This window comes from Bombina bombina, chromosome 1, assembly GCF_027579735.1.
Source record: "Bombina bombina isolate aBomBom1 chromosome 1, aBomBom1.pri, whole genome shotgun sequence".
Taxonomy (NCBI): Eukaryota; Metazoa; Chordata; class Amphibia; order Anura; family Bombinatoridae; genus Bombina; species Bombina bombina.
Window position 1 is genome coordinate 470,442,194 of NC_069499.1, and position 24,739 is coordinate 470,466,932.

Below are 24,739 nucleotides of genomic sequence, written 5' to 3' on the forward strand. Positions count from 1 at the left end.
AGACACAAAACCCCCCACTAATAAGGCATCATGTTAAAAATTAGTATTGCACCTAAACATTTAAAACAAACTATAAACAGCAGCCACTCAAGACTCAGCAAATATACTTACCACTTTTTGTAAAGTAAGCATTGATAAAAATAACATTAATAAACATTGATACTGTAACATTTTAAAGGATCCAAGTTGAACATATTTTTAATGGAATTAAATCATTGTATACATGGTATAACTATTTGGTGTCTTTTACGAGTGCACAGTTTATCCGAAGAACACCATAAAGCATCTATTATATTGTATCTACTATATTTAACTGTTACTAGTTCTGTTACATACAAACATTTTTTTTTAACTGATAGATATCACATAGTACACCTTTACTTACATAGCAGTACTACCTTAGCATTAGCAGCCTAATTCCACTAGATACATATTAATATCATAATAGATTATTATGAAATATGCAACTAATCAACATCAAACATATTCAATGCTATAATTTCGTAAGTGGTCTTTATAAATATTTTTTAATCATTAATTTGCTGGGATTTATTATTAATTCCATTTCGGATTATTAATATGTCTATATATTACCTGCTGCCCTTTATAGTGTAAAAATTGTTAGGCGTCATAAGAGATATCGGACCATTAAATCACAAGGATCACCTACCTTACTATATACTAACAAATACTTAGGGGATCCACTTCATGTCTCTAAGCATTACACACCAGAACCTTATATTTAACTGTTTGACTCCCAATCATGTTGCAAAGGATTTAAAGTAAATAATTCTGTACAAATGATTTCTAATTTTTGTTGTGGCCTATTATCCAGCCACCATCAGCCTGACGTTTAGTTCCCTACTATTATCATACAAGATATCACACATTTCCTATCAGTCTGGGGATAACTGTGGGTATCGTATTAGCCCTGAGTTATTTTCTCCATATATTTGCATGAATGATATAGTTATTCTGATATTTTGGGGATTAATATCACATTATAATATGATTGTATCAATAACAGTACCAACTAAGATAGCTATACTCTCTTATTTTTACGTGGGCTGTTGGGATTTTCAAATATGCAGAATTTAAAAGGCAGACTATTAATTTGATCTATTCACACATTAGTAGAGATATGTTACCATATTTTTAAGTTTGATCCCATTTTAATAAATGAATACATGTTATGTTTTACAACACACACTATTCTTTTGGTAGTCTGGGCATAGAGTGCTTGAATGCAAACTGTAGTGGATTCTTCCTTAGTCCACACACAAACAACTATAAAAGATACAGTTTACCTCTGTTAATATGTCTACATCTAACTGAAGAATATGTGAACCTATCCTTTTTATCAATTGAATATATGTATGTATAGATTGGGGCAAAATCTTAAGTCTTTTGGCACATTTAAAATTTGAAGGGAGGGGTGTGTGTGTGTATTCTATAATCTATTTATATATTACGGGCGCGATCACATATACGGCGCAAGCGTGGGAACCCGGGCCATCCGTAATTTCACCTCGCACATCGGGGTATTACATATTCTGCGCCGTTAGATGCTAAAGTGGCGTAAGTAGGACAAACTCGCGATCTTCTGAAATGTGCGCAAATACACATTTTAGTCGTCACAAGTAACTTACACCAGTATTTCATCCACGGAAAGTGTAAAAAAAGAGTAGTTTTCTGCAAATTAGGCTAACACTCGTAAAAATGAACCGCGATTTCATGTAAAAATGCGACACGTAATTACGCTATTCAAAATTCATATATAAACCCATATATAAAGAGATGAAGGTAATACAATTATGATTTCCAATTGTTCTCTCCTCCAAGTATTGTTGATTGTTTTGAGAAGAAATTGAAAGTAAATAAGCAAGTATATGTCCACAATGTGATAAAGTACCTACAAGCTCAATCTATTTGATTATGTTGTGGCTTCAAACTATTTCAAATACACAAATAAACCTTAAAAAACCAATATCATAGTATACTGTCCCTTTAACCTTGAGATGCTGCTTAAATGTATGTGTTTGTTAAGGCTTCCAGGGAGTTACGTTGCTTTTTTAGTCAGTGCAAGGGTTCCTGCGCCTGCAATTTGTGGTGAGATGAGAATGGAGTAGATTGTCTGAATTCTGTGCGCGTAAGTCCTTACGCTGTATATTGGATACCAAATTGCACGTCTGTTCTATGTTAATCTATGGTTAAAAAAATACGGCCGAAGGGTGAAATAACTTGTATGCTACGCCGTATATGTAATACCAAAATCGTGTACAAACTGGCGTCGCCGGCTTTTGCGGGCGACACTGCATATGTAATGGAGCCCATAGTTGCACAGTCACTTGGTGGATATATTTTAATTCTAGTAGTGTTCGTGTAAACATTGCATTATTGTAACTGATTAATTGTAGCCAGTATACCGTGTTATTTAATTCTCGGGGATATTGTACTGGGGAGTTTGAATAAATACAACGAAAAACAAATGTAGTTATATTTGTCTTGTTCCTCTACAAACGTAAAATGACACTTAATTAAATACATTTAAAACATAATTTAAAAAAAATACATTTTAAAACACATTCCCCCACGCATTATTTATAGTACAAATTTTCTGAACCACTTATGAGAGGGTTGACTTTTAATGCTCCATCCGGACACCGTTGTTGTGAATCACATGCACATCAGTACCAGGAAGCAAGCAGCAAGGGAAGCGGCTACAAAGGCGTTGTTTGGTTGCTAAGTAACGGTGGTCGCGCGGCATGCCGGGACGCTGCAGAATGCCCACGCTGTGACCTCTTCCCCAGGCCCCCCTCTGTTGCACAACACGGAAGCATGGCGGCCTCCCAAGGCTCCCCGGTGTCCGCAAACTCACAGCGCCGGCTCAGGATTATATCTGGACACCTGCAGCCTGGAACAGCACCTGCGATCTCCTCCAACGAGTGCAAGGCCACGGCGGCTCCTTCCATTCCCAAGAAGCGGTAGGTGTGGCTTGGGTGCGGTCCTTAGGATGTAACAGTATAGTTGGTCAGTAGCAGCAGGTGGTACAGACCACCAGCTCTATGGCTGGCACGCTAACCAACCAAATTGCAGCCATTATCCTAATTCCAGCTAGCCAACTTCCTGGGATCACTAAAACTGCTAATTTTGCTTGTTTGGTGGTAACTAATCTTCTATGATTATGTAGTGAGAGAAAGCAACAGCATTTTGTGCTTCTAGGAAACAAAGTGTGACTTGCATTATGCTTAATAAACATTCTATTACTTGTCATAGAAAGTAAATAGTTTGTTTTGCTCTTCTGCAACTTAAACATTTGAATATTGCTGCTTGCATCAACTGATTTTTTTTTTTCCTGCATGAAGTTTAATTTTTTTAAGCAATGGAAAATTTTGTGCCAACATCTGTGAGCAAACTGCACAGTATTTAGTTTTAGGGTAACTAGAATGGTATGTTGAATACCTGTTGCTAAACTTTAAAAGTATTTTGATGAAGGTTGTGAAGGCTGTTCAAATGGAATTTTGTTAATAGCGCTGCGGAATCTGTTGGCGCTCTACAAATAACCGATAATAATGGAATTGCTATGTTTGTCTTAGTGGGACTGAATAGACATTGTTCATATATGCTTAAACTTGAAACGTATTCTGCTTACTGCCCTCAAGGGTCAGATTTGGACACACCTGGTTAAAAAAAATATTCTTCAAAATGTTGACTTTAGAACTAAGGTGCATGAAATAGATAGAATTCAAAATCAATATCCTAATACACAGGGGTATTGCTGTTCTAAATTGTTCATCCTTTCGATTTATTATCTTATACATTTTTGTCTTCCTCATCTGAAAGAAACAGTTTCATTGTCCATGGCCTGTAACTATTCAGTGTAAACTGATGTCATGTTTTTAATCATTGATGTACATTGAGTTAGGATCGTTGTTAGTTTGATATACTTGTGTGCATATGATGCATGTTTTAATGCTTTTGTTTTGAACTGTCTGTGCAGTATATAATTGTGCTAAGCACATTCAAACATATTTACTTTGAGGTCATGTTATTGTTACTATAGGACTTTTGGCTGCTTCAATTTAGGACTGTTTTGAATATATATATATATATATATATATATATATATATATATATATATAGCCAGCTCAAGGTATTGTATTGCTTTGGTCCAAAATAAAAACGACAGCTCCCATCTCTTCATCAACTACAGAAACCCAAATATTAGATTATACCAGACTGAAATTTCACAGAAGAGAATGCTGATACTCGGCTGATGGACCCCATATTACATATTTCATTATTTTAAAACCACTTATCTAGAATATGCTGTTACTATGTGCCACCCCATCAAATTCTACCTGTATCCTGTAATTCTGCCCCATTTAAAGCACAACCCTGTCTGAATACACACATCTTTGTTTACTAAATTTAAAATCAACACCTTCAGCGTATTTTGAAGAAACTTGCAAGTTGTACAATAATTTTATGAGCTACTGGTCATCTATCAGTTATCCACATTTTGGACAGAGCTATTGTAAATTTATTATATTAAAGAAATATGAAACCACAAAAACTATTTTGTGATTCAGACAGAGCATGCTATTTTTAACAAGTTTACAATTTGTTTCTATTATCAAATTTGCTTTGTTCCCACAATATTCTGTGTTTTAAGAGATACCTAGGTAGGCATCTGGAGCACTACATAGCAGGAAATAGTGCTGCCCAATGGATAACATTCTTGCAAAACTGCTGCCATATAGCCCTCCAGAAATGGGTCGACTCCTAATCTTATGTCCCTGCTTATCAACAAAAGATACCAAGAAAACAAATAAAACATAATAGAAGTAAATTAGAAAGTTGTTTTATGCATGCTCTATCTCAATCATGAAAGGCACATTTTCAGTTTCTAAATGACAAAACTTGATATGTTGTGCACTGTCACAAAGAAATAAGTATGTCTATTTAATTAAAAGTATGTCTATTTATAGCCTTGAGAATCTCGGTATAATCCTTTTTAATATTTTTAGCATTAAAGGTGAGCCACTGATATATAAATACAGTTTTTGTTGGTGAGAGGAGAATCATGGGGTGCAGGTTGCCAATAGAGATTATTTGTGAAAGATGTGTTTTGTAGGGCTAAATATGTTGTGTACTCAAGAAAAAGAATGTGTTCATTCCAGTCTTCTATACCTCCACATAACCACCGTGCACTCTCACTCTCTTGTGCGCACACCCCTCCCTAGAGTTAAAACACTGAAGGTTTTTTGAAGTCTTGGGTAGGAATGCACTTCTCTTACAATGGAAAATATGTAAAAAAGAATGTGTAATATATAAAGTAAGCAAAAAGTAGTGCCTGTTGAGTAAGTCTCTTTCAGATGCAAGTAAAGGTTTGAGGCTATTATGTATAATGTATATTCTGCCTTTTGTCAAGCCCTGCTTTGAGATACCATGCATATTTACTTTAATTTTACTGTTGGCGCCTAGCTTTATTTGATCAACTGTACATGCAATCTTTTGCCGCCTTCTAAATGATCTAAAACTCTCCAAAGATATTGAAATACTTGTCAGTGGTAAGGTGTTATGTGAATTGGTTTAATCCATTTGCCCTGTTGTGATATCTACTACTGTACAGTGCAAACAGTGTTTATCATTTTTGTTGATTTTTCTTGTTCTGTTTGCTTTATGAGCAGTACAAATAAATAAAATAATACTGAAATGTGTTATCTTGTGTTCTCAAACTTTACATTTGTTTTTAATAAAAATTGATATAGCCAGAAGTTAATTTCACACTCTCAGGTTGTCTGGATAATGTGAATTTGAAGTAGTTTTTTTGTTTGTTTGTTATTATTTAAAAGAAAAAAGGAAAACACTGCTTTTGGGGTTTCTCAGTTGCATCGCAGGAACAACAAATAGATTGCTGTGTATGAGCACAGGTGAATCAGGTCTTGAACAATACCCAGAGCTAGGGAGTTTCGCATCCTTTCTTATATAATTCTGCATATATATTTATATAGAAAACTCTCACTTTTCTCCTGAAAATTCTGGCTAGTTTATAATTTTCATTTACATTTGTCTATTTGCTGATCTAATCTGTTTAAATCACTGGCTAAAATTACGCACCCCATTTATGCCCACAATTTAACTTATGTAGAAAAGACATTCCTCATCCTCTTCATTTAACTTACACTGGTATCTGGCCTCTGACTGCCCAGATGGACTGCAGTTAAAGGGACATTAAACCCAAAATGTTGTCTTTCACGACTTTTTAAAAGTACTTCAATTATCCAATTAGTTTGTTCTTCTTGCATCGTTTGTTAAAAACATGCCTAGGTAGACTCGGTAGCTGCAATGCACTTCTGAGAGCTAGCTGCTGATTGGTGACTGCATGTATATGCCTCTTGCCGTTGGCTCACCCAATGTGTTCAGCTAGCTCCCAGTAGTTCATTGCTGCTCCTTAACAAAGGATACCAGAAAAATAAAGCACATTTGATAATAGAAGTGAATTTGACATTTGTTTAAAATTGTATGCTCTATCTGAACAATGAAAAGAACATTTGCGGGTTTCATGTTTCTTTAAAAGGACATTAAACACGAAATGCTAGATAGAATGATGCAGTCAAAGAAAATATTTGTCTGAGAAAAACATGTAGATGTATTTTTATTTTAAAAGCTTCATTAGTTTTTTTAAATATTGACAAAATAAGTGTAATTAGTGTCTATAAAACAGGAGTTGCCATGTTGTAACTTAGGTTACCTTCTGTGCTTTGGCCATTTAGAGACAGTTATAAATAGGTCCCCAGAGTGTGCAGCCAATGGCTGTGGGGAATATAACTGTTCTGTGCTTCCACTTCTAACAGGAACTAAAAAGATCACAATTTCAGAATGGTATTGCAGGAATAGGGGACAAAATGAATAATGAAAGTACATTGCCGAGTTCTTTTATATCTGTACGATTTATCATTTTATATTCCCATCTCAAAGTGTTTAATGTTCCCATTGAAAGGATAGCATTTGGATGGACTTTTTCTAAGTACATAAATATCACAGAGATTAAAAGTAAAGACACAAGAAACCCAAATGTTTCTCTTTCATAATTCAGATATAGCACACAATTGTAAACAATTTTCTTATTTATTTCCATTATCAATTGTGCTTTGTTCTTTTGGTATCCTTTGTTGAAGGATCAGCAATGCACTACTTGGGAGCTAGCTGAGCATATCAAGTAAGCCAATTACAAGATGCATATATGTTCAGCTACCCACCAGCAGCTAGTCCCCAGTAGTGTTTTGCTGCTTCTCAGCCTGCCTCTGTATTATTTTCAACATAGGATACCAAAGCAAGTTAGATAATAGAAGTAAATTGGAAAGGTGTTTTTTTTTTTTTTTTTTTCATGATTTTAAACAACATTCTAATGTAGCCACCAATCAGAAGGGTGCTGAACCAAATTGGGTTGGTTCCTAAGCTTACATTCCTGCTTTTTCAAATAAAGATACCAAGAGAACAAAGAGAATGTTCACTTAACCTGTTAGCCCTCACTGAAGCTTGGCTTTCCTCCTCTAACACAACTGCTCTAGCCTCTCTGTCCTGTGGCGGCCTGCACTTCAGTCACACTCCCAGGCTAGGAGACAAACAAGGAGGGGGAGTAGGAATTCTCCTGTCTCCACACAGTACCTTTCACCCCCCTCTCTTTCTTTCGTTTTCATCTTTTGAAGTTCATGCTATCCGCCTTTTCCCCCCGTAGCTCTTTGTGTTGCAGTTATCTATCGGCCTCCTGGACCAGCATCACAATTTCTGGACCACTTTGAAGCCTGGCTTTCACATTTTTTCTCTTCTAATGTCCCTTCTCTCATCTTAGGAGACTTCAACATACAAGTTAATAATCCTAACATGCCTGCTGCATCTAAACTTCTATCCATTTCCACCTCTTTTGGCCTGTCCCAGTGGACAACATCTCCAACCCACTGTGAAGGCAACTGCATAGACTTGGTCTTCACTAATCTCTCTGGAATATTCCCCATCCCATCCTCTTCGATCAACTTCGGACTTACGTCTCTCCACTCCTGTTATTTCTATGTTCCACTCCCATCTCCAAGACCTCGAACGTGTTGCTCCTGTCCTCTGGAACTCTCTACCCTACTCCATAAGTCTCTTACCCTGTATAGCTTCAGAGGCTCCTTGAAAACCCACCTATTCAGAGAGGCTTACCATCTCTCCTCCTAGCCAAACTAATTCATGAACTGCATGACTCGCTGCTGCAACTGCAACCAATGTGACAAGCTACCCCAACCTTATGTCTCTGCACCCTAAACCTGCAGACTGTGAGCTCTCCGGAGCAGGACCCTCTTCCTCCTCTGCTAGACTTTGTTTAGTTTTGTATTTTATCACAAATCCTTGTCATTGTATACCCCTATCATTGTACCCAGCACTACGGAATTTGGCAGCGCTATACAAATAAATGATAATAGTAATAACAAAGAGAAATGGATAATAGGAGTTAATTATAAAGTTGCTTAAAATTGCATGCTCTATCTGAATCCCGAAAGAAGGGCTTCATATCATATCCCTTTTAAATAAAAGGAAACAGATTGTGAAAAAACACCCCAGCAATTTAAACAACCTTCCAATTTCTTGTATTATCATTATCTTGGTATCCTTTGTTGAAACAGCAATGTACTACTGGATGTTAGTGGAACACATTGGTGATTCAATAACATGAGGCATATATGTGCAGCCATCAATCAGCAGCTCCTGAGCCTAACTAGGTGCCATTTTCAACAAAGGATACCTAGAGAACAAAACGAATACTAGAAGTGAATTACAAAGTTGTTTAAAATCACACTCTCAATCTGAATCCTAAGAGAAAAAAATTGGATTTCATGTCCCTTTTAAGTTACATTCTGATTCTTCTGTACACAAGCACAACGGACTTACTGTGCCTCTAGCTTTTTCTGAATAGTAAACCAGCTCAATTTACTCTAGAAGATTTGACATAAGCCTTCGTGTAGAGACCACGGCCTTCTTGTAGGGCTGTGACAGCAAGTAGTGGACCTTGCTTAAATGAGTCAAAGGGACAGTCAACACCAGAATTTTTGTTGTTTAAAAAGATAAATAATCCCTTTATAACCCATTCACCAGTTTTGCATAACCAATACAGTTACAATAATACACGTTTTACCTCTGTAATTAACTTGCTTCTAAGCCTCTGCAGACTGCCCCCTTATTTCAGTTAATTTGACAGACTTACATTTTAGCCAATTAGTGCTCACTTCTCTGTAAATTCACTTGCATGAGCTCAGTGTTATCTATGTGAAACACATGAACTAATGCCCTCTAGTGGTGTAAAACTGTCAAAATGCTTTCAGATTAGAGGCGGCATTTAAGGTCTAAGAAATTAGCATATAAAGCTCCTAGGTTTAGCTTTTAACTAAGAACACAAGAAAACAAAGCAAAATTGGTAGTATGTGTGTGTGTGTGTATGTATATATATATATATATATATATATATATATATATATATATATATATATATATATAATTACACACACACATTAAGCAGCTGCTGGTTCTTTTCTGCTGCTGAGCTTACCTAGATAAACCTTTCAGCAAAGGATAACAATAGAATAGAAGTAAATTAAGTTGTTTAAAATTGTATGCTTTGTCTGATTCATGAATGCCTAATTATGACTTTACTGTCCCTTTAAGTATAACCTACTGCTTAGTGCTTTTTTATAACAACAATGAAACAAACTGTTGAATGAAAATCCTTTTAAGTAAAAGTTTGCTTACATTGAAACAAGCGAGAAATGCGTGTTGCATACTTAGGTAACCATTGCTTACTGGTTGATAATGCCAACTCCCACTGCTGTATTAGAAGACAAGAAAAGCCTCCACAATCCTGAGAAGAAACAACTTTTTTTATTTTAGTTTACTCAGAATAAAAATTTGTAATACATTTTGAAGCTCTCTTAGATTGAACATACTTTGATGTAATTAGCAGACAGTGTTAGAGCATTAGTTGTTGCTTATTTTAGCATATTTAGCATTTTGTTGAAAAGGAAGTAGTGGTAACCATTCAGAATTCTGAGGTAGAACAATCAGTGTATTATTTTAAGTTATAAATCAAAGCCACAATGCGAGTGCGGTGACTGTCACTGCCTTAAACCCGCATCAGATTATCTTTGTTGTAAGCGATAGAAACAGTCAGTCTCTTCTGTGACAGATTTGACCTAAATCAGGGTTAGACAAATCTATATTAAATTTAGGAGACGACTATCTTAGAGTAATGAATGTGTGTGGTTTATTTGTATATAAATTATAGGTTGTGTAAGTTGTTCAGACCTGATCTAAATAGACTAAGCATTTAGAAATGAACAGGCTTTTTTAAAAATAAATAAATATATATTTTAGTAACAGTAATATATTAGTTATTAAACTTACCAGTAATTGTAGGAATTGAAATGAGCCGTGATCAAAAGAAAACTTTCATTATACGGTATGGCATTTCTCAGTTTTTTTGTAAAAAATCAAATTGTATGTATTCTATGCAAGGTTATCTGGTTTTTGTGCATTTTATTTTTCAAAGCATACCTTAAAGGGGCAGTAAATCTTAGTATTCAGTGTTCTCCACAGAATTTGTTTCCTGCTGGGTGGCATTATAAAGTAGCAGGGTGGGGGCAGTGTTATACATTCCAATATTATAAAGTTTTCTGTTATTTATTAACGTTACTTAAAGGGACATGAAGCCCCAATTTTTTCCTTTCATGATTTTTTAGAGCATATCATTTTAAACCACTTTCTAATTTACTTCTATTATCTAATTTGCTTCATTCTCTTGATATCCTTTGCTGAAAAGTATATCTAGATAGACTCAGTAGCTGCTGATTGGTGGCTGCACATAGATCCGTTTCCGTTGTGTGATTGGCTCACCCATGTGCATTCTTCAACAAAGAATATCTAAAGAATTAAGCAAATTAGATAATAGAAGTATTCTATCTGAATCATGAGTGAAAAATTTGGGTTTTAGTGTCCCTTTAAGCTATCCGATGCACAAATGAATTGCATAATTTAACATTAATTGATTAAATGATAATTTGTGCAACAAATATTGAAACCATTTAAAATTTACTAATGTTAGCTTAAAGGGACATTATACACAAAATTTTTCTTTGTATAAATGTTTTGTAGATGATCTATTTATGTAGCCCATAAAGTTTTTTTTTTTTTTATTTATTTATTTTTTTTAAATTTTTTTTTTTTTAAAAAAAAAAAGCTTAATTAATAGATAAATGGGAAAAAAAAGCGATACATATAACATGGAATATTCATTACATGGGGCTCAGGTACATTATTCACATTTCAAACGTGGATGGCAAATCAGAACAGAATCTGCATCTAGTCTGTACTTCGTGCATGTCCAAAATGTACAGAAAAAGTCTCTCTTGTAGAAGGACAAAGTTCTTTAGATCCATACAAAGTCCATTAGATATTGTCACATTTGCCATCTAATAAGGTGCTCATTTATCATCGGGGTGTGAACATACCCGAGATCCCAATTTTACATCTTATAGTATTTAACAAGATAACAGAAAAAATTATATTAGTAATCATAACTTTTAGACAGTAATAACTTGGTCTCCTGACGGGTGCTTACACTCATACTCCACGTCAAGAGCATTCTGGAATGTGTATTAGAATAATTAGTGAAGAAAGACAATAAGAAAAGATAAGAGAAGAAGAAGGGTAAGAGGGGAGGTGGGAGGGGTGGGACCAGATGGGCTCCTCACTCATGGGACCACGTAGGATCGTATGGGAGTAATGTGTTTCTATTATTGTATTTGTATATCTATGTGTTAGGTTCTAAGTTAGGGGGATGGGGCCTCCAAAGCTCCAACATGTATTCATGAATCTCTATTTTGTCGTCTCTCATGTATTGGAATCTCTCAAGCTGCAAGTGCCTGTCAACCTGGTGTGACCAGTCAGCTATAGATGGGACATCAACCTTCCTCCACCTCCTGGGAATAAGGGATTTAGCGCTGTTGAGCATGATAAAGAAAAACTTTTTTGTGGGTTTGTGTTTTAGTTTGGGAAGGCCGTGGAAAAGGAGGAGGCCTGGTGATCTATTTAGGAAGACACTAAGTTTGGTTTCCATGATGTCTAGGATTGAATGCCAGAAGGGCCTAATTAGCTCGCAGTCCAACCAAATGTGAGAAGAGTACCCTGCTCCCCGCCAGCACCGCCCATCTGTTTGTTTGAAAATTCTTTTTATTCTGTCTGGCGTGTGATACCAGCGGGATAGGAATTTATAATTAGTCTCCAACATCCTTGCTGATACCAAAGCTCTTGTGTGGGTGGTTAAAATTTTAAACCATTCCTTATCAGACGGGGCAGGTATGATCTCTCGATTCCACTGTCTCACATAACCCGGCAGTGGTGCGTCCTTGTGGGAGAGGAGTAGACGATAAGCTATAGAGATCATGGGTCTAGGTGTATTAGGCAGCAGGCACAAATTAAATTTGTCAGTTATCTGGTTATGTTACTCAATTTTTTATGTGTCATGAGGTAGTGTTGGAGCTGTACATGAAAGTACCAGGAAAGGTCAAGCCCAGCTCGCTCCAAGTCCTCCCTTTTCTTGAGTTTGTGTTCTGTTAACAGACAATTGTGTTATTTGGGTCCTGTCTACCTTCACTTGTGTGTTTGTAAAGGGTATGTCTGAGTTGTCCACAAAGGATGTGAGTGGTGATGGATTTGAGGAAATGTGGGGGTGCTCCACTAAGGTTTTATCCTATCTAGTAAAGAATTCCCTGAGAAAAGGATAAAGTTCAAGTGAGTGGGGCCTAGATCTGGCGGGGATCCAAACCAGGGTTCCCGGGTTCATCCTCCCCAGAATCTCTCTGCCAATTTGAACGCATGTCTTATTCTTGGAATTATGGCACCATTCTACCTGGTGCTGAAGGTTGATAGCCTTACGGTAAGCCAAAAAGTTAGGGACACCCAGCCCCCTCTTTATTATTGGTTATTTGTAGAGCGCCAACAGATTCTGCAGCGCTGTAAACAGAGGGTAGTACAACAAAACAATTAAAGGGATCAGATGGGTAGAGGGCCCTGCCAAGAGTTGCACTGTTGTAATTAGCTCTTAAGAAGGTGATATACAAACAGCTGGACTTAAGGGGATTCAGGGGATAGCAATGGAGGAGTGGAACTGGTATAAAGTAAGGTTAGCGTAGGTTGTATGCATCCCTGAACAGTAGAGTCTTTAGGGAGCGCTTCAAGCTCTTAAAACTAGGGGAGAGTCTTGTGGGGCGAGACAGAGAGTTCCACAAGATGGGAGCCAGTCTGGAGAAGTCCTGTAAACGGGAGTGCGATGAGGTAACCGGAGAGTAGGAGGTCGTGAGCAGAGCGAAGGGGACGGGGGGGGGGGAGGGAGTATCTGGAGACAAGGTCTGAGATATAGGGGGGAGCAGTGCAGTTGAGGGCTTTGTATGTCAGAGTGAGAATTTTGTGTTTGATCCTAGAGGCAAGAGGAAGCCAGTGAAGGGATTGGCAGAGAGGAGCAGCAGATGAAGAGCGACGTGTAAGGAAGATGAGTCTGGTAGAGGCATTCATTATGGATTGTAAAGGAGCTAGGCGGCAGGTGGGGAGACCAGAGAGGACGGAGTTGCAGTAATCAAGGCGGGAAAGAATGAGAGAGTGGATTAAAATCTTAGTTGTGTCTTATTTTGGAGATGTTTTTAAGGTGAAAGCGGCAGGCTTTAGCCAAGGACTGAATGTGAGGAGTGAAGGAAAGATCTGAGTCAAATGTGACCCCTAGACATCAGGCATGCGGGATAGGGGTAATGATGGAGTTGTCGACAGTTATAGAGATATTGGGGGTGGAGATTTTAAAAGAAGGGAGGAAAATGAGGAGCTCAGTTTTGGAGAGATTTAGCTTGAGGTAGTGAGAGGACATCCAGGAAGAGATGTGAGAGACAGTTAGTGACATGGGTTAGCAAGGAAGGAGATTTGGGTGTCATCGGCATACAAATGATATTGGAAACCGTGGGACTTAATTAGGGAACCTAGTGATGACGTATAGATTGAGAAGAGAAGGGGACCGAGGACAGAGCCTTGCTGTACTCCAACAGAAAGTGGTGACGGGGCAGAGGAGGCCCCAGAGAAGGCTACACTGAAGGTACGGTTTGATAGGTAGGAAGAGAGCCACGAAAGGGCTGTGTCACAGATGCCGAAGAATTGGAGGGTTTGGAGCAAAAGAGGGTGGTCGACAGTGTCAAAGGCTGCGGACAGATCAAGGAGGATAAGCAGAGAGAAGTGGCCTTTTGATTTTGCTTTAAGTAGGTTGTTGGTGACCTTAACAATAGCTGTCTCTGTGAAGTAATGGGGACGAAATCCAGATTGCAGCGGGTCAAGAAGGGAGTTTAACGTAAGGAAATGGGATAGGCGTGCATATACTAGTTTTTCGAGAAGCTTTGAAGCAAGAGGGAGGAGGGAAATAGGGCGGTAGTTGGATGGGGAGGTAGGATCAAGGGAAGGTTTTTTGAGGATAGGTGTGACCAGTGCATGTTTCATCGATGAGGGAAATGTACCAGTGCTGAGGGAGAGGTTGAAAATGTGTGTTAGTATAGGGGTAAGGGTAGCAGAGAGGGAGGGGAGTAGCTGTGAGTGGATAGGGTCAAGGGGACAGGTAGTGAGGTGAGAGCGCAGTATAAGTGCCGAAACTTCTTCCTCAGTAACAGGGGAGAATGAACTAAGTTTCAGGTTATGAGGGTTGTGGTTGAGTGAGAGTATTTGAGGGGGGGAGAGAATGGAAGTATGTTGAGCTGATTTCATGTCTGATGGAGTCAATTTTGTTAATGAAGTGACTGGCAAAGTCTTGAGCTGACAGAGAAGTTGTATTAGGAAGTGGGGGAAGGCGGAGGAGAGTATTGAAAGTGGAGAACAGACGTTTTTGGTTTGAAGAAAGATTAGAGATATGAGTAGAGAAGTAGTGTTGCTTGTGGAGATTAAGGGCAGAATAGTAGGAGTTCAAGATGAATTTGTAATGAAGAAAATCAGCTGAACTCCGTGATTTTCTCCAATGCCGTTCAGCAGTACGGGAACATCTGCGTAGGTACCGTGTCAGAGGAGTATGCCAGGGCTGGGGATGAGTGTGTGATTTCTGAGCAATGGTAAGAGGGGCGAGATTGTCAAGGATGGATATAAGGGTGGAATTATAGTGGCAGATTGTTCAGGGCAGAAAAAGGAGAAGGATGAGAGGTTTAAGGGAATTAGCAAGTTGTTGCTGATCTAAAGACATAATGCTTCTGTGAAGTTTGGTGTGAGGAGTAGGAGGGAGAGTTGTAGGAAGGGATGATATGTTGAAAGTAAGGAGATAGTGGTCACAAAGAGGAAAAGGGGAGTTTGAGAAGTTTGAGTGCATCAATAGCTAAAGATCAGGTCAAGAGAGTTACCGTCTTTGTGAGTGGGAGAATCAGTCCATTGTGACAGACCGAAAGACGAAGTGAGTTGCAGAAGTTGTTTAGCAGATGAGGCAGTGGGATTGTTAAGGGGGATGTTGAAGTCGCCAAGAATGAGGGCAGAGGTGTCTGAGGAAAGGAAATAGGGTAGCCAGGCAGCCAAGTGATCTAGAAATTGAGTTGAGGAGTCAGGGGGTCGGTATATGACTGCAACACATACAGAGAGAGGGGAGAATAAGCGAATCATGTGGGTTTCGAATGAGGGAAGAGATAGGATGTATTTTGTCATATATAGAGTCTGTTTTGCTATTTGCGGCCTTACTCTCCAAATAAACCCTTTAATCACGCCCTGCAATTTACGTAGGTAACATGTGGGACCGGGAGAGTCTGAAGGAAATACAGCACTCGGGGAAGGACATTCATCTTTATTATGCCTATCCTTCCAAGCCAGGAAATCGGTTTATTTCTCCAGGAGGAAAGATCTCCGGTAATTGTGTTGAGTAAGTCTGTGTAGTTGGTTTCAAAGAGGGTCTTTATGGTCGGAGTAAGGTTAACCCCCAAGTATCTAAGGGCATGGGTTTGGATACGTAAGGGGCACATGGAAGAGAGCTGGCTAAATTCCGCCTGAGGGAAACTGACATTAAGAATCTCCGATTTAGATTTATTTAGATGAAAGTTTGAGAATCTACGGTACTCCTCAAATACCCTCAGGGCCTCTGGGAGCGAAATTAGTGGGTTTGTCAGCGAGAGCAGCACATCGTCTGCATACGATAGTTTATGTTCTTGGGCACCTATTCTTAGTCCTGTGATTGTCTCATTATCCCTAATCTTCTGGGCTAGGACCTCCATAACCAGGGCAAACCGCAGCGGCGATAGCGGACACCCCTGCCTGGTGCCAATATATATACTAAAGGGGCTAGAGAGTATGTTATTTACTTTCACCTGCGCTGAGGGGGCTGTGTAAAGGGAAAAAATCCTTTGTGTGAACAAATGACCAAACCCCATCTTCAACAGGACTACCTTCAGAAATCTCCAGCTGATCCTGTCAAAGGCCTTTTCGGCGTCCGTAGAGACCAGGATCAGCGGAATCTTATTGACCTGTGCATAATTTCCAAGTAGGGTAGCTTTTATGGTATTGTCCCTGGCCTCTCGGCCAGGCACAAATCCCACCTGATCTAGGGAGATCAGGTTGGGTAAAAATGTATTCAGTCTGTTGGAGAGGACATTAGCAAAGATATTTATGTCCACGTTAAGGAGGGAGATCGGACGAAAGGTTTCTGGGCGGTTTGCTGGCTTTGGGATAGTAGTAATGTGTGCTGCTAACATGGTGGAAGGAAAACCTGGGGAAGTGTCCAATGTGTTGAATAAGGAAGCTAAATGTGGGGACAAAATAGATTTATAAAGCTTGTAATATTTAGCACTAAAGCCATCTGGGCCCGGGCTTTTCCCCAACGGCAGGCTGTCAATAGTACCTAACACCTCTTCTGTGGATATAGGAGCTTCTAGTTTCTCCATATCTGCCTGTGATAGTGAGGGGAGTGTGAGTCCAAGTAGGAGTCCATATCTAGGGGGGTCGACTTCTCGCTCCCTTCTGACAAAGAGAGAGTGGAGTTCTGTAAGTTGTATAATTCATGGTAGTAAGTTTGCAGGGCTTCTGCAATATCTGGGCTATTTGAGTGTTTAGAGTCATGTCTGTCAAGGAGTGAATGTGCATTTTAAGACGTTTCCTTTTAAGGGCTCTTGCCAGAAGCTTCCCTGGGTTATCTCCAAATTCATAGAATTTCTGTTGGCTCCTTCAGGCCATTTTTTGGTACTCCAATGTGTGTGTCCTGAATCTCTGTTCTAGCCTGTGTGAGTTCTGCTTTGACTGATGTGTCTAATGGATTTCTTTTGTGTTTGATTTCTAGATCGCGTATGTTTGTTAGGAGTGTGGTAAATTTAATCCTGTTTTGTTTAGCCAATAGGGCCTTTTGTTTGATAAGTTCACCCCGTATATCGCACTTGTGAGCCTCCCAGATTACATGTTTAGGTGTCTCTGCTATGTCGTTTATATTAAAATAGTCGGGAAGTGTAGCTTCTATTTTTCCCCTTAATCAGTTGGTTATTGAGCAGAAAGTAATCAATCCGCCATATGAAAGGGTCGTCTGGTACTGAGGGCCATCTCAATTTGCATAATACTGGAGCATGGTCAGACCTGTGTGTCCACTACAAAGGCCAGTGTTGATTGATCAGTGAAGATATAATCAATTCTCGTGTATAAGTCATGAGGACGTGAAAAAAAAGTATAATCACGCCTCGTAGGGTATAGTGTTCTCCAGGTATCATGAACAGCCAATTCCTCCAACCTAGTGGTACATTGTTTAATGATTCTTTTTGAGGTAGAGGCTAGTCATTTAGTAGTGTCAATTTAGGGGTCAAGGGGCAGATTAAATTCACCTGCAAAAATCAAAGCTCCTTTTTGCAGTTTGATTATTTTATTCGTGAGTACTGTCATGAATCTATGTTGTAGTTGGTTAGGAAAATATGCATTAACTAATGTAACCGGTCTGTGGTATAAAGTGCCTACGATAATCGGGTAACGGCCCTCTGGGTCCTTCTCCTCATGCATCAGAATAAAGGGAGATGAGTGTTTGATAAGAATGCCCACTCCATTTCTTTTAGTAGGGCCTGATGCAAAAAAGGATGTTGAGAATTTGGTGCTTGGCCATTTCGGTTCCCTACCCTTCTTAAAATGGGTTTCCTGCAATATCGCAATGGAGTCTGACTGCATCCCTCAGTAAGTGAGATCTCTTCTCTGGTGTATTAAGACCTTTTACATTTAATGTCATAACTGTCAAGTTGTGTCTGTTCTGAGGCTCCATTGTGCCCAATGGGGGGGGACTCAACTCACTCTTCTCCAGGTGCATTGAGGTACGATGCAGGTCCCCTTACAACACTTTTTATGCCGGATATGGGGTAGATCTCTTTCTCTCGGGCTCTGTGCTGCCTGTAAGAGCGGTGGCTGTTCTGAATTGAGGCCGACGTCTAGAGTAGGCCTCGAGATCCAAGTTGGTTGTGTTCAGCAGATGTTTGCCAGCAGCTGTCTCCTCTCCCTCTCAGTAGGTGCTGTGTATTGTAGGTTGTCCGTGCCTGCGATGGTATTGAAGTTTGTGCAGCATAAACCCCTTTATTTAGGTATGAATCAGCCATGGAGCTTAGGAGACAAGATTTAAGCAGCCATCACCCTGCGTGGCTAGGCTCCGCCCCCCCCGTTTCGCTTATTTTTAAATAACATTGCTCTGATTTTCAGACTCCTAACCAAGCCCCAAAGTTTTATGTGAATAATGTCGGCTACCGTCTCCAGCTTGCTCCTGTTTGTGTAAAGGGTCTTTTCATATGCAAAAGAAGGGGGAGGGGGGAGTGTCTTATTTCTCACTTGCAGTGGGCTTTCCAGCTACCTTTTCAACAGAGCCAAACGGACAGCTTCTAATTAAGTTTTTAAACAGTTTTATACTGGATTTTTATATCGGTATCTGTGCATCTTATTCTTTATAGTAGTGTCTATTACATGCAGTTATATGAAAATTAGTGTACACTGTCCCTTTTTAATATTGGCTTAAATTTTAGCCGGGTGGTGCGCCTGCTTAAAAAGGGCCTTGGGGAGAACCATGGTATAATATATGTCCCATTACATATACCTAACCCTAGTACTGAGTTTTTTTTACCAATACCCAACTGCAGAATTTGTTATATATATTATTAAAGAACTTCTCCAAATTAACACACATTTTTTTTGTTACTAGACTGATAGAAGGGGTATGGCTGATCAGAATCGCACGGCTTCTGCTATTGAGTTAGTAGTGATTAGGTCTTCTTTTTCAAAAGTGCTTTGCGGGTGTGCTGTCTAATCACAGCATGCCTGATCGCGCTATTGAACTGAATGTAGTGCGCTCCTGCTACCATACCAGAGCAGGAACGCGGTACATTCAGTTAAATAGAGCGATCGGTCGTGCTGTGATTACAAAGCACTTTTGAAAAAGACCTATTCAGAAAATCATGGAGAAGAGAACAGGTAAGTGCAACTTTGACAGCTAAAATCCTTTGATTTTAAAAGCTGTCGCTAACATAATGTTATATAAATTAAAAAAAAACCCGATGTTTTTTTTTAATTTAACGATTCTGATCAGAGTATGCAATTTTAAGCAACTTTCTAATTTACTTCTATTATCAAATTTTCTTTGCTTCTTTTGAAATCTTTATTTAAAAAGCAGGAATTTAAAGCTTAGGAGCCAGCCCGTTTTTGGTTCAGAACCTGGGTTGCGCTTGCTTATTGGTGACTTGCTTATACACTTGCTAATCGGAATGTAAGCTTAGGAGCCGGCCTATTTTGGTTCAGCACCATGGGTAGCGCTTGCTGATTGGTGGCTTCATTTATTTTTGCTGGTTGTTTATAATATTAAAATTTACAACTAGAATAATAACTTTTTCAGATTAGTTTTACAGTTATATCAAAAAGTTACTGTTTTGTTCGTTCCCGGGTTTCAGCACCAAAAAAAAAAGTTATTGTTTTGGTTTTACGATAGCATTAGAAACACCTTGCAATAATTTCATAATTATTTGTCGTTTAATAGGTAAATCATTCATATTTTGACATTTCTTTTGTAGTTTAAAGTGAAGGTAAACTTTGATGAATGAAAGTCAGTTTTTTATAAACAGGGGCACTTTCATTCATCAAAGTTTACAAAGCAGCCGTTTTGATTAAAAACTTAACTTTGTTTCTTTTCACAGCTACAGCAGTTTTCCCCTGCTGGAAATCCTCTCTTCACACATCAGCAATGACTAATCCGGCTTCCTCCAGTAACAGCATGGTCTCAGGCAATAACCACCCTGGGGGGAAAGACATGATTGGAGGAAGCCGGATTAGTCATTGCTGACGTGTGAAGAGAGGATTTCCAGGAGGGGAAAACTGCTGTAGCTGTGAAAAGAAACAAAGTTAAGTTTTTAATCAAAACGGCTGCTTTGTAAACTTTCATGAATGAAAGTGCCCCTGTTTTTAATAGTATTTTTAAAAAAACGGGCTTTCATTCATCAAAGTTTACCTTCACTTTAAATGGAAGGAGAAAAATAATCCTTACTGTAATAATATCAATGTAAATAGTTTTACATAGTTGTATATAGCATATGTTATGTATTTCTTGTATTTGTTGATGTGGTTAAACTAAATCTTTAAAAAACCTATATCAGCCAGGTCCATGTTCACTGTCTTCTGCAGCTCACTTATATTTATCTTCATTTTATTGTTTGTTCAAAATGTTTGGATAATCTTTAGATTTCCCTCCCCCAAAAGCATTTAAATAATAATAAAAAAAATCCAATTTAAAAAAAAAAAATGTAATATTTTTTTATCCACCCTGTTTTTCTTGGTATCCTTTGTTGAAAATCATACCTAAGAAGTAGGCTCAGAAGCAGCAATGCCCTACTGAGAGCAATCTGTTGATTGGTGACTTTGTACATATGCCTCTTGTCATTGCTTTGTATTCAGCTAGGTCCTAGACATTTTCAGTCGTTTGTTTTCGAGTAGCACTGACACACAAATATCATCTGTTAAAATCCAGATCTTTGTGTGTTGCACTTTCACACAAAGATATCCAGTTACGAATAGAGCTGGCCGCCGCCATATTCGGCATTTGTTGCTAACCAAAAGCAATGAACGCACATGTCCTATTACTGCACTGGAGCGGACTCCAGTATTAAAAGAAAACCCAATTTTTCTTTTTTCAGTTAAATGTTACTTACAGTATCGGTCTATAAATCTCGCATAGGCAGTAGTGGGAGAGTGGTGGAGATATAATTACTACCAGCTTATATTTCTAAGACAGCTATGCGTGTTCACTTAGTGCTCGGCTGTCTTGTTGAGTGCACAATAGTTACCCAACGCACATGTTGCGGTGGCCTGGTTATAATAAATACTTTGTGTCTAATACTCTCAAGAGCTTAGCAGTATTCAACTTGATAATAAATTATTATACAAGCACTTTATTTAAATGGAGCTCATCGGTAATATCATGCCCCTGTGGACACATGAAGCGTTAAATTGTAGCAGAATATGCATGCTCACTATGTGTCTAGCCATGCTTTAAATAATACAAGTATGAAAATGACCCAACACACATTTTGCAGTTGAAGTGAGCTGAGCTCTATATTATAAACCTATAATAGAACGTTCACAATTATTGCTTCTCAGAGCTTAGTTGTATGTGCTCACTCTTTGTCCAAATATATTTGAATAGATCAAGTAAGAAAATTACCCAACGCACATATTGCTGTTGCGCTAACTGACCTATATATTTAGCATTACGTAGGAATGTAGATGGCTAATGCTCCTCAGAGCTTCACTGTATCAGCTGTGTAATGTAAGCTGAATGGTTGTTTGGCTGCGTTGTTACAGTCTAAATTAGAGGCTAACTGTAAATCTTGTGCCCCTTTGTGAACCAGATCACCACTATTACCACTGTACTAATAATCGTTAATGGGTAAAGTTAGAATAGGTCTCAACATTGCACATTAAAAAAAGAGCATCCTCTGATACTGAGCTAACGCGTTTTGCCCGTAAAGGGCTTTCTCAAAGGCAGCGAGCCGCCCGTGATGCTGGAATTTAACTGAAATTAAAACGGAAGTCCCGCCTATGACGGTTGCTGATTAAATTCCAACATTGTACATCATGTTTGCTCGATAATCTAAAGGTGGTATATACCATATGGTTTGTTAAAAGGTATATATGCTATTATGTGCACAGTGATATAGTTCTATCATCTGTCCTTATAATAAAGTTTATGATGTGTTGAGTTTGATCAATGCGGCTAAATCTTGCTGGTGCTTATAACCATCCGAAGCCTTACTTGCAGTGATGTGATTGCATGGTCAGTGTGATACACTGTTTGATAGTTAATAATGGTTTTTAATACATTGTCACAGATTGTAGTTATACTAACCACCAATAAGAATATCGGCGCTTATGTTAAGTACCTCAAGTATATTTTGAGTCTCAGTGCTTTATTTGCAATCTATGAATGTGTGCAATAGAATAAAATGGGTGATACGTTGTGTCTAATAAACATATGATCTGTATGGGTGACCAATGTTTGGTGCTAATGTTTCTAATGTGCATACCGTACTAATTTAGTACATAATGTAGTGTATATTATTGTTATGATGTGAGAGCAATACTCGTGTTGCTATTTTCATTAATTACGAATATGAGTGATTAAACTTTAATAATTAACTAAGACACCTCACTCTCTTTAGTGTGATTTCAGTTCTGAACTTAGTGATAGTGACAAACTTGTGTGAAACACATATATGACAAACAATGTGTATGCACTTGTGCGATTCTAAAAAAATGTGCTGATCCATTAGGAGCATGTTGTGGATTAACTATCCCACTGTGGTGACATCTGTGTGTAATAGTGCTGCTATCGACACTATAACATAAATTTAAGTGACCAATTTTGTCATTAACTACATGACTTGACGACTTATTATATAGTCAAGGATATGCTCTGATATGGTACTGAATATTCAGTTATCAATAAGTTCTAATTTGACCACACCAGCTGTAAATATAGATAGTAAGGAGTTTATCAAGCGGATCTATAGGAATACATAGTAATAATTATTCTGTTCATTCATCCCATTGGAATGTACAGTATTCAATAAATAGATCCATCTGCTCTCCGCCTTGAGTAATGCTGTCTCAAGGTCTCCTCCTCCTCTAATGCCTAAAGCTACCTTTACAATGCCCCAACATTGGAGTTCATCTCGGTTAGATTGATGGCATTTCAACAAATGAGATGCTACACTAGTTATAGCTTTCCCATTCTCCAGGTCTTTAGCTGCATTTTTAATGTTCCGTAGGTGCTCTAGTAATCTAATCCTGAGCTTACGGGTCGTCATCCCTATATGGAGGAGGTTGCATTTGCAACGCAGAACATAGATTACTCCATCTGTATTACAGCTTATGTATTTTTTGAAGGCATGTGAAATTCCAAATCTGTCTTCAATATGGTTGGTTTTGACCATGTGCTTAGATGTACTGCAGTTGCCACATTTGAAAGAACCAGGGTTGAATGCTGATTTCTTTTCTTCTGTTATGTGTGATCAGTCCACGGGTCATCATTACTTCTGGGATATAACTCCTCCCCAACAGGAAATGCAAGAGGATTCACCCAGCAGAGCTGCATATAGCTCCTCCCCTCTACGTCAGTCCCAGTCATTCTCTTGCACCCAACGACTAGATAGGATGTGTGAGAGGACTATGGTGATTATACTTAGTTTTTATGACTTCAATCAAAAGTTTGTTATTTTAAAATAGCACCGGAGCGTGTTATTACTTCTCTGGCAGAGTTTGAGGAAGAATCTGTCAGAGTTTTTTACTATGATTTTAACCGGAGTAGTTAAGATCATATTGCTGTTCTCGGCCATCTGAGGGAGGTAAAGGCTTCAGATCAGGGGACAGCGGGCAGATGAATCTGCATTGAGGTATGTAGCAGTTTTTATTTTCTGAATGGAATTGATGAGAAAATCCTGCCATACCGTTAAAATGACATGTATGTATACACTTCAGTATTCTGGGGATGGTATTTCACCGGAACTACTCTGTTAAAAGTCACTAATCCTTTTTAATAACTATTTATCATGTTAAACGTTTTTGCTGGAATGTAGAATCGTTTACATTGCTGAGGTACTGTGTGAATAAATATTTGGGCATTATTTTCCACTTGGCAGTTTTTTTGCTTTAATTGTGACAGTTTCGTTTCTCTTCACTGCTGTGTGGGAGAGGGAGGGGCCGTTTTTGGCGCTCTTTGCTACGCATCAAAAAATACCAGTCAGTTACTTTTATATTTCCTGCATGATCCGGTTCATCTCTGATAGATCTCAGGGGTCTTCAAACTTCTTTGAAGGGAGGTAAATTCTCTCAGCAGAACTGTGAGAATTCTTATAGTGACTGTGAATAAAAACGTTGCTTTGTATTTTTTATGTCAAATTTAATTATTGTTATTTTACTAATGGGAACAAACCTTTGCTAAAAGTTTTGTTGTTTTAAAGTTTGATGCTATAACTGTTTTTCAGTTCATTATTTCAACTGTCATTTAATCGTTAGTACCTCTTTGAGGCACAGTACGTTTTTTGCTAAAAAAGATTATAACCAAGTTGTAAGTTTTTTGCTAGTGTGTTAAACATGTCTGACTCAGAGGAAGATATCTGTGTCATTTGTTCCAATGCCAAGGTGGAGCCCAATAGAAATTTAT

At 38.4% G+C, this 24,739-nt stretch overlaps 1 protein-coding gene across 1 annotated transcript in view; it reads left to right on the forward strand.

Moving 5' to 3' along the window:
* Positions 1-2,750: 2,750 nt before the first annotated feature.
* AGPS (alkylglycerone phosphate synthase) overlaps positions 2,751-24,739 on the forward strand; it is a 705,364-nt gene continuing 683,375 nt past the window's right edge. The window contains exon 1 of the mRNA XM_053698493.1: positions 2,751-2,984. Coding sequence (XP_053554468.1) covers positions 2,839-2,984 — 146 coding nt within the window. The 5' untranslated portion in view covers positions 2,751-2,838. The remainder of the gene's footprint in view (positions 2,985-24,739) is intronic.